Source organism: Silene latifolia, chromosome 3 (assembly GCF_048544455.1).
Source record: "Silene latifolia isolate original U9 population chromosome 3, ASM4854445v1, whole genome shotgun sequence".
In the NCBI taxonomy this organism is placed as follows: Eukaryota; Viridiplantae; Streptophyta; class Magnoliopsida; order Caryophyllales; family Caryophyllaceae; genus Silene; species Silene latifolia.
In genome coordinates, this window is record NC_133528.1 from 105,797,614 (window position 1) to 105,808,584 (window position 10,971).

General features: G+C 38.7%; 1 protein-coding gene and 1 non-coding gene across 2 annotated transcripts; both read left to right on the forward strand.

Annotated features, from left to right (window-relative positions):
- The first annotated feature begins 585 nt into the window (after positions 1–585).
- LOC141650052 (small nucleolar RNA R71) lies at positions 586–692 on the forward strand. The gene has a single exon (XR_012546115.1). It is a non-coding gene; the product is annotated as a small nucleolar RNA R71 (small nucleolar RNA).
- Positions 693–3,453: 2,761 nt separating this feature from the next.
- LOC141647821 (tetraspanin-19) lies at positions 3,454–9,403 on the forward strand. The gene is made up of 6 exons (XM_074456162.1): positions 3,454–3,789; positions 3,889–3,988; positions 4,072–4,152; positions 4,244–4,348; positions 8,382–8,573; positions 9,072–9,403. The coding sequence occupies exons 1-5, from the start codon at positions 3,623–3,625 to the stop codon at positions 8,544–8,546; spliced, it is 618 nt and encodes a 205-aa protein (XP_074312263.1). The 5' UTR covers positions 3,454–3,622; the 3' UTR covers positions 8,547–8,573; positions 9,072–9,403.
- Positions 9,404–10,971: the final 1,568 nt, after the last annotated feature.

A 10,971-nucleotide genomic window follows, 5' to 3' on the forward strand; every position in this document is an offset into this window, starting at 1 on the left:
TGGAGATGTTGGGGGTTTTGAACATTGGTGCTTTTGTAACTAAAGTTGGGGTGGTTCCTTAACCCGGGGTGGTAGAAATTGGTATTTGGATTGTAGACATTTGGGTTGTTGTAAGGAGGCCTTGGTGGCCTAGGATTGTTGTTGTAGCTTTGAAAGGCGTTCACCTCTTGAGCATTCTCTTCATAGGCACCATTGTAATTGTTGCCACACAAGTCATATGTATGACCACTTCCTCCACAAAGTTCACAACTCGAGACTTGAGCAACTTCTTCCATGGGGGGCCCAAATGAGGTCCCGGCTTGGTTCACTTGATTCCTTGAAAACTTCCCAAATTGCTTTGTGAGCAAGTCGAGCTTGGCATTTGTATCGGAGTTGGAGGCATTTTCCTTAGGGAATTTCCCGTTTCTTCGTAGCATGTTCCCTCTAGAGCCATAGTTTGCCTCCGAGTCTACCATTTTTTTGATCAATGCCGTGCCCTCTTCATCATTCAAGTGGTCAAAACCTCCCCCCGCGGAGGCATTTACCATCTCCTTAGTTCTTGGTAGTAGAGTTTGGAAGAATGTTTGAGTAATGTACCATTCCGGTATTCCATGGTGGGGGCAACTTGCTATCAAATCTTGATAACGGTCCCAAGCCTCACCTAAGGACTCCCCATCCTCTTGTTGGAACGTATGGATCTCGTTGCGGAGCATCGCGGTCTTTGAGGAAGGGTAGTACTTTGCCATAAATGCTTGAGCCAAGTCATCCCAAGTAGTGAAAGTATCCGGTGGGTGAATGTTCAACCACCGGTCCGCTTTGCCCGTCAATGAAAACGGAAACAACATCATTCTCAAGGTGTCTTCGGACACCCCATTCTTCTTCATCATTGAAACTTTCCTTTTAAATTTCCGGAGATGGGCATGGGCATCTTCCTCAATATGACCTCCAAACAAGTCCTTCTCAACTAACCCGACTTGGGCGGGATGCATTTCAAAGTTGTTTGGGGCCAAGGTGCCAAAGTTGATGGGATTACATGAATCATTATGGTTAGGCCGGTTGTGATCTCTAAGAGCCATTTGTGGTGGGTGGTTTGGTTCTTGATGTGGTGGTGTTTGCGGTGGACTATTGTAATTAAGGAAGTTATGAAAGGGGTTCTCTACTAAAGTCTCAATTGTGGTATTTGGTTGAACCGTAGTTGTTGTATCAAAATTTTGTGGGATGTGTGAGTTTGGTTGATCAATGTTTGCTTGGGTGGAATTGTTCCTCACTCTTTCAAGAGTCCTAGTCCTCAAGGTCCTAAAAAGCCTCTCGGGGTCGGAGTTGAATAGGAGAGCTTGATGATTCCTCCTAGGCATACACTTGGCAAATTGTGAGTCTCCTAGTGTTTTTACACACTAGGGAAAGGTAAAAATCACACACACTCTACAAACAACAATCAACTACTAAAGCAAAATGACAATTGAGACAAGATTAAAGCAAAGACTCTAAATGAAACTAAGCATAACCTAACGCCATCCCCGGCAACGGCGCCATTTGATAATAGGAAATTTGTCGTCTACTCCCTATACCAAAACTATTTGTAAAACCCGAAAAAGCGTAGTATTTAGTCGGGGTCGAACTCAAGGACGGCGGGGGTTGCTACAAAGTTCTATTGAGAGTCAAGTTCAATCAAAGTTAAGAGTAAAGGTTTTGGTTATAATCACTAGAGCAAAAGACAAACAAGATGATGATAATGAATACGGTTAATTAAAAGCTAGGGCTTTCGGGGTCATCAATATGGTCTAGGGGCAAACATGAAGATCAAAAAGGGTCAATGGTGAGAGATTAACCTAAGATGAAGAACCAATGTCTTGGGTATCTTAAGGGTGGCTACTAATTTTCATTAAGTATCCCTCCTCTCCTAACATACATCAAGACTCCCAAAAACTTTCATTCTAGGGGAGAATTAAGCAAGAAATGAAGAAAGGCAAAAGCTTTCACTTGAGCAAATCAACAAACACCTTGAGTGCAATGAATAGGAAAGTTAAACAATTTCACCAAAGACCAAAATATTCAAAGAATCATGCCCATAAATCCCATAAAGAATCACCCTAAACCCTAGAAGGGATCTACTCACTCATGTTAATGGAAATTATGCTAAATAGAGAAGAAAAGCAAACAACACAAGAAAGAGACATAATGAAGATTGTAACAAAATCAAAAGACAAGGAAAATGTAAACAAATGATAAACAAGTAAAAGAAAGGAGAGAAATTATACCAACAAAAGAAAAGATGGAAGCTTGATTGATTAATAGGAAGGAAAACCCTTCAAAATCCCCAATACAAACTTCAACAAACAAGTGTAAACAATTGACTATTACTAGAACTAACTAATTCTTACTAAATATTAATAATAACTATTGAAAGATTAGAACTTGATTAAGGAGATATTACAATAAATATGGAATGTTTTTTGAGATCTAGGGTTGTGTGCAAAAGGGTTTAAGGAGGGGGTATTTATAGGCTATCATTGGATTAAGGGAAGAAAGAATGAAAAAGCCCAACTCGTGTAAAGTGCTCTGTCTTGCGGGCGTCCCGGCCTCCTCCTCTGCCAGCGTGCGTTCTTTCAAAAAGCGAGGAAAATGAAGGTTGGGTAATCCCCGCCGGTGGGCGGGTCTGCTGGCTCTGCCGGCAGAGGATTTCTCTTCTTGGGATTTTCTTCCGATTCTTCATGCCAGGTGCCTTCACGGCTGGGCAGTCTTCACGGCTACTGTCTTGCTTGCGTAGCGTTGAATTAACTTTGGCCAAAAACTTCTTCAAAATTTGACTAAGTATGGGGATTGTGTTCCCGGTGGGTGGGCCGTCAAACTCTCGGGCAGAGAACATCTCTTGACTTGTTTCTTCCTTTTTCTCCTCGTAGCCATACCTCCCGGTGGGTGGGCGAATCACGGCAGAGGATTTCATCTTCAAAAAAAAATCTTTCATCCCCCCTTTCTTCATGTAAAGGCATTAGAATGCCTTTTCTTACCCCAATTCCTTCATACTCGACTCGGTTCCTACAAAAGGACACACAAAATGACAAGTACGGGGATCGGGCACAAATGCAAGGAAAAGCACACGAAATCGACTCGTTATGAGCCGGAATGCGTCGAAGAAAGAGGGAAATAAGGTGTAAATAATTCACATATCAAGCTTATTTCCCCACTAAATTCAACCATATAACAATTCTCGCCATTTACCTTAAATTCAACTTGATTCCGTTTGGAGGTGTGTCCAAATACCATGGACACGGCTCAAAATACCATGGACACGTGTCGGACACGTGCCCAAATAAAGATGAAAGTTAGACACGGCTTTACAAGTGTCCGACACATTTTGACATGTGTCCGACGAGTGTCGTGTCTGACACGGATATCCGACACGAAAACACTGATTAGGAGGAGTGTCCGTGCAACCTAGCTGCCATCCCTATAGTCCTGCCTTAATTTGGCTGTCAATTGAAACCGTGGTGTGGACTGATCTCCTTTTTTTTGGAGGACACCTGCTCCCTAATTTGCGGAGTACAAGTGTAGAACACAAACACATTGCCCTCCTCCTGATCGTTGTCTTGAAATCCAAACCCCCAAATCATAAAACTTTTTAGGGTTTCGATTGAGAATAGTGATGGGGAGTTTAATAAGGAGTTTGTTTCAATCATTGTTGAAATTGTTTAATGGAGTCATTGGAATGTCTGGAATTGCGATGATTATATATGGTATTTGGATGATGAGAGTTTGGGAAAACCAAACCGGTGAATCCCCATTTCATGATTCTGATTTCCCTCTTCCTTGGTATGTCATTCTCTCTAAATCTCTACTACGGAGCCGGAGTTGATGTTGATTTTATTATATGCTGATGATTGTATAATTCAAACATCTGTAATCTTACAGGTTCATCTATGCTTTTCTGGGACTTGGGCTCATCTATTGTATAATCGCATTCTTAGGGCATCTTGCTGCAGAAACATTAAACGCTTGCTGCTTATATATTGTATCCTTTATACCCAATTCTGATAACCCTTTATGAATCTTCCATTATTGTTTTACTCTAATGTTCGCCTTAACACTGCCTAGTACATGATGTTTCTGTTCTTAATACTTGTGCTACAAGGTGTCATAACAGCAGATGTGTTTCTAAACCGTAACTGGGAGCAGGTATTCACGATTTCCTCTCATGCTATTCATATATCTTCATATATTGGCAGTTACCTTGTTATGGATTTAATATAATGTGAGCTTCTTGCAGGACTTCCCGACAGATGCGACAGGGAATTTGCATCATTTGAGAATCTTTTTGCGCGATAATTTTGACTTTTTCAAATGGATTGGCCTGACAATTCTTGCTGCACAGGTTTTCCTTTCCTCCTTGTCACCACCTTATGTAGAATAAACTTAGCTACAAGTATCCGATAGGAAAACGTGTCCGTGTGTTGAACTGACTATTTGAAGAAACTCAATATATTTCTTTTGTCTGAAACGAAGAATCCATGTGTCATACCCATGTCGGAGTGTTGAGTTTCGGATACAGGTACATTAGTAATATGAGGTGGCAGAGTAATAGAGTCCACTCCCATCTCTCTCTGCTTCATTCATTTGCGTGTTAATCTATTTTGATCATCTATTTACCCTCTTTACAAACAACCGGGCACTTTGGACACCTGCATTTTGCTGGTTTTTACAGCTACGTGCTGGACAGTTGATAAGACTTTTAATGGTAATAAAAGTGAGTCAAATAACAAGAAATACTTGCAATGATATGCCTTCAGCAGTTACTAGTCTTTCCACCATTTGTTATAATGAGCTAAAGGAGGTTTTATGACCTAGGCTGTCAGTGGATGTGTTAGAGATCACATACCAATACTAGTTTTCTAGGGCGTATGACTGTATTAAACCTTGGGTTGTATGGAGCTTCTTCTTCGTACTTTTTGACCTTTTAACTGCAACTTGCTAAGTTGTTGCCTTGAAGTCAAATTTGGTTATATACTTGTATTGTCTTATGATGATGATCAAGTAAAATTAAAATTAAGAGTTCATTGATAACCACATCTTATTATATGGAGTATCACTTTTCCAAAACTCCTACACATTGTAAATTTTTTACCCAAAATTCCTGTCTTGAAACGTTTTCTCCAAACCGGCAACTAAATGTTGCCATTTTGGTGGTAATACGGGAACATTTTTGGTTGAAAAATAATCACGAATTATCTTTATTAGTGCTGAAAAATGAATTACGGTAGAAGGGGTTGATGTTGGTTTGTTTTTTTCCTGTTATTTTTCTACGCCAAAGCTTGTTTTTTGTTTGGGGATTTAAGGAAATATTCAGAAAAGAATATCAATTGTCGAAATTTTGTAGCAGATGGGAGTTTTTCAAAAATGTGGCGTTCACTCCATTTCAATAGGTGGTTCATTTTTCAAAAAATGTGTGGTTGATTTTGAGAATTGTAAAGGACCATGGTATTTAATTGTAGTTTGAGATTTCATTTTGCAATTGGTCATTCTGGTATGATATCAGTAGTTGCGACATAAATGTGGCACATTTTGCCTCTACTGTGTTTGCAATAACCTTTAAAACCTACATGTCGGTCATGGTACAGTGTCGCGGCTAATATTTAATACCATGCAACCTAGGTTGTACGGACACTCCTCCTAATCGGCGTTCCCGTGTCAGACACGACACTCGTCGGACACACGTCAAAACGTGTCGGACACTTGTAAAGTCGTGTCTAACTTTCATCTTTTATTTCGGCACGTGTCCGACACGTGTCCATGGTATTTTGAGCCGTGTCCATGGTATTTGGACACACCTGACCTCCAAACGGACTCAAGTTGAATTAAGTTAAATGGCGAGAGTTGTTATATGGTTAAATTTGGTGGCGAAATAAGTTGAATTCGAGACAAATGATGTTATTTAGACTAGTAATGAGATGTCGAAATAGATTGATTATAAGTTTGTTTTGGTTTTGGAAATGAGAAAGAGTTATAATTAACGTACGTTTTACTTTCACTTATTTAAATTTAATATTCAATATTTTTTCAAAAATAAACTCACACATATATAACTATAGAATATATATTTTATTAAATTTAAATGTCGTGTCCCGTGTCCTAATTTTCATGGGATGCCGTGTCACGTGTCTGTGTCGTGTCTGTGTCCGTGTCCGTTTTGGTGCAACCTAGCATGCAACGGACACAAAGTCACAAGGAGTAATTTATTGGTTTTCCTCATGCCCAAGTTGCTTAGGTTGTTAGTTAGGTAGTTGTACACTTGTACTTGTATGTGACAAACACGTCTTTATTTAGTTGGGCACATGTGACCAATACCATATTCGACTTTAAAATAGAACTATACCAGGTGTTCTTGCAGTAGCTTCCCTGGTTTTTCAACAACTCTGCTATTAAAGGTTCCCTAGTCAGTCACCTGTTGTTTGGATAGAGGGAATTGGAGGGACGAGGAGAGGAGGGATTAGGAGGGAGACAATTTCCATTGTTTGGTTAACAAATTTGGGTTGAAAGGCTCCATTTCCCTCCAAACCAAATAATTTCCCTTCCAACAAAGGAAAGATTTGGACGGATAACTCTCACCATCCCACCTCCCTTTCCCTTCCTATTGTGGAGAGATTTTGATTTGTCTTGAAGGAGGGAAAATGTATCCCTCCAAATCCCTCCCCCTCCACCCATATTTGCTATCCAAACAAGGGATTTTGAATCCCCTTACTCTCCCTCCCTTTTCTTTCCCTCCAAATCCCTAGGGCGTGGATAGCAAAAGTAGAGGTAAGGGGAGGGGAGGGGAGGGAAGGAAGGTAAAGAGAGGGAAGGGAAGGGGAGGGGGAGTGGACATGGGTATTTGGATACAATTCAAATCTTGCCTATTGTGTAGAGATTTTGATTTGCCTTGGAGTAGGGAAAATGGATCCCTCCAAATCCTTCCCCTTCATTTCCCTCCACCCTTATTTGCTATCCAAAATTCCAAACAAGTGATTTTAAATCCCCTACTCTCCCTCTAAATCCCTCAATCCAAACAGACCCTAAATGTAAATGAAAATGTACTGTGTATAATTTTATATTTCAGTGGAGCTAAAAGCTCATTTTTCTTTGGCTCTTTAGTATCAGGGCCGTCTTGGAGATTTGGGGGCCCTGTGCGGAGATAAAAAACGGGGTCCTATATTTGTGAAAATCGGAAATTTTCTAAGTCTTATCTAAATCTGCTCCGTATATTTTATTATTATAAAGTCGATTTAGGATACCAAATGAAATAGGAGTAATAAATTAAACCCACGTAAAAATATAAAATGTAATTCTCATTTGCGAGGGGCTTTTTTTTGTCACAAATTGTGACGGATCCAAATATAACCATTTTAATGAGAAAATATGACCATAATTTAATAGTTAACATTTTATGAGTGATTATTTTTCATCTTAATGTGGTCACATTTAGGGCCGCCACAACTTGTGACCGTCGCAAGAGAGATGAACTGAATATAAAATTATATTAGTTACTTAATTTTGTGAGCCAAACTAAAAATCGTCTCCCACTATTCTTAGGTCATTACTTAATAGAAATTATTTTAGATTGGGTTGAGCTTTTTGGAGGTAAACATATTATGCTCTAATACTTATAAGTTATAAGGGTGTCATTCATTAGAAATAAGAATATGGTGGAAAAAATGCAATTATAAGTCCCAACTATTAAGTCCAAGAAATAAAAAAAAAATGGTAAATATATATGAGCAATTGAGGAAACGAACCCCAGGAGATGGGAATGGAAAGCAAATGACAAACCACTGAGACACTTTGCATTCAATTAATCTTTTGCGCTAGATTGATATATGTCTAGTAAGTTGGAGTTTTTGGGCTTAAAATTTTGGGGCCATGTGCAGCCGCACGGGCTGCACAGCCTGCATGGGCTCAAAGACGGGCCTGTTTAGTATGATGGGTAAAGCAAAAAGAGTCCCTAAATGCATTGCACCACTTAATATACTAAATTAGTAGTCTATCGACGTGATTCTCAATCATCCAGAAACAATCCTTTTTTTCCCTTTCTATTTTCAAGTTTCAACATAGGGAAAGGCCGATTACCATCCCAGTTTACTACGAGGTGGGCGAGAACCTCTGAAGCTATAGGGAAATGTTATTTTTGTGCTATATGACACCTGTAAAAGGAAGTAGATTTCACAAAGAACTGTAAACATACTCGTACCCCTCTCAAACCTAACCGTCACAAAATCAATTCAGAAACCAGATTACAATTCTATCATTGGCGACAGTCACATAGATTGGTAATACTTGAAACATTTTGCTCATCTCTGGGTATTTAATTTTTTGGTCAGTAAGATTATGTTAATCTGGTTAGTCAAATACTGACACAGCCGAATTTTCAATTGTAGGGACTGTCGTTTCTGTTGGCTATGGTGCTTAAAGCACTCGGCCCACACAGGGATAGGTATTATGACAGCGATGAAGAGTATGGTGCTTCTAGAGTTCCTCTTTTGAGGAATGTGGATTCCCCTTCTTATGTGGTTGTAGATCCTCTTTATGGGCCAAAGAAGTAACATAATCACAAATACATTTTTAATGTGGTAAATTATACTCAGTTCAATTCATATTGTCCCATTTGTATTTTTTTGGGGTCAAACAATTTTCTCATGATATGAAGTATAACACTAGGAACTTTCTCAATATGATCATATGAAAATTGTTCTTTTGATAAATCTAACATTAACAATTTTATTGTCCATCACGTTCACGTAGCTATATTTGGAAAAACTAATAGTCAAACTTGATATGAGTTCATGATCAAAGTCAAATGCGAAGAATAACTCTGGGATAGTCAACACATATGGGGTTTCATTATTGCCTGTACATGTTCTTGCTTCTTTGGAGCTTCTTTTGTCGAAACCATATACCATAGTTTCTCGCAAATCATGATCCGCACTAGGTCACTAGTGGCTGTCAGTTTTGCCTCCTTTCAACTTCACATGCCTTAATCTACTTCTTTTCAGCGATTCTTGCTTTCATTCCACCTTTTTTTATATGTTCTACCCTTTAGCCATGAATGTTGTTTTTTATGGTATCAGGGGAGTGGATTTTCATCACAAAGACGACAACTTGTGGATGTTATTAGTTGCTTCTGCATATAATGGAAACATGGGTTGAAGAATGAATGTTTGCTTGACCGACTGGCTGGGGATGGTAAATTGGTAACGAGTTTGTTTCCGCTCATTACAATTTGTGATTGTTTTATGTTACTATTGGTGGAAATTATTAGCTGTGTAAATTCTGATGGTTCTATTGTACATAAACACAATACATAGACGAACGCTGACAGGCAATTGCTCCAGAGCGTACGCCAGTTCATTGTTACGACAAATTTAATTCTCGGAATTGAGGATTATGATTTGGAAAGCAATTTAATTTCTTATTTGATAGTCAGATCTAACTTCCAGTGTTACCTAAATTCTTCCCACTCTTTCTATTTTTCCACTATCCTGCATTCCTGCTAGTATTGGCAATCCTAAAAATAAAATAGAAAAAAACATACTAGCATGTTTATATTTGGGTCAGATGCTACCAGAATTCGACTCGAGGCGATGTTTATCGAATCAGATTAAAACAAAGAGTAGTCGCCACCGAATTTATGGGGGTTTGTACCCCGTTTGAATCTACTTCACACCCTAATAAAAAAAAAAAGCACAAAGCAAATTTGATTTAGAATGAGGCTTTTAGATTCGTCCCAAATCATTCTATAGTAGAAATGACTTCCACTACCTAACGAAATCGGGCATCCGTAAACCATAGATTTTGAATAACGGGTAAAGGTACATGTCGGGTAGTCCTTTAATCGGACAACCGACTCCGCCCGCACTTATAGAGCCTCTACTAAGATAATCGCCGATATTTCAAATAAGATGCTTAGTAAATTGGTAATGATCTACAAGTGTTGTTTTATGATTCTAGCATGTGAATCGTTTCTAGGCCATTTAATGAAATTTGAACTTGTTGAAGTTGATTTAGCATGTGCGTTGATTTAGAAAACATTTTAATAAAAACAAGACGATAATAAATTACAACCTAGACCAAACTGGCCAGATTTAGCATGTGCGTTGATTTAGAAAACATTTTAATAAAAACAAGACGATAATAAATTACAACCTAGACCAAACTGGCCAAAATCAACTCAAACGACTTAATGGAAATGAAAAGTGTGGAAGGGCTGTATTTATCATTTTCCTTACATTAATACTACTCGAGAGAGACGAAATAAAAGTACCAAATACAACTTATTACAACTCGATGTAACTAATGATACAAATGACACTAATAAACCGCCTTGATTATCTCGAATTGCATGCCAATCTCAGACACGCCTAAACCAACATGCCCCTTTGAGATTTGCATGCGGATCTCCATCCTCGATTAGACAAGACACATGAGGGGAAAGAAGGAAACGATCATAATAAATTGGACTAATGTTTCTTAGGCGTTATACGATTTACTACTGTCATCAATTCAATATTTCAATTCGTCTTTCTTTTCAAGTTAGGGATTTTGAAAATAATTTTAAGACGGTGACGATTATGACCCTTATAAAACACAAAACAAAAAAGGGAATAAAATATGTAAGAAATGATTAAAATAAAGAAACTAGATTTAAAAAATGATGTTAGTAAATATAACGATGGAGATGCCGATGTCATGGAAGAAGGCGAAATTAACAATTGACGGTGGCGTCACTATACCCGAGGTAGGGCCCGTTAAAATTATTTTGGCATGTGATAACCCTTATCACCCTACTTACCTGAGGTAAAAACGGAATACCCCGCTTGGGCGAGCGTGGCCAAGAACAAGGGATTGATAGGTGTAACTAATTGGTAAGGCAGAATTAATCGCCAACCTGATAGATAGCTTGGTATTATCAAGGAAGATGGTGATTATGAAGTGTTACTTTTAGAAAGTCACGACCTGCTACCTACAAGG

Bases quoted from the DNA above. Each gene is read 5' to 3' on its own strand.
- LOC141647821 (XM_074456162.1), top strand. From the start codon at position 3,623: ATGGGGAGTTTAATAAGGAGTTTGTTTCAATCATTGTTGAAATTGTTT. The intron at 3,790-3,888 runs GTATGTCATTCT...GTAATCTTACAG, and splicing joins TCTGATTTCCCTCTTCCTTG to GTTCATCTATGCTTTTCTGG. The intron at 3,989-4,071 runs GTATCCTTTATA...AACACTGCCTAG, and splicing joins ACGCTTGCTGCTTATATATT to TACATGATGTTTCTGTTCTT.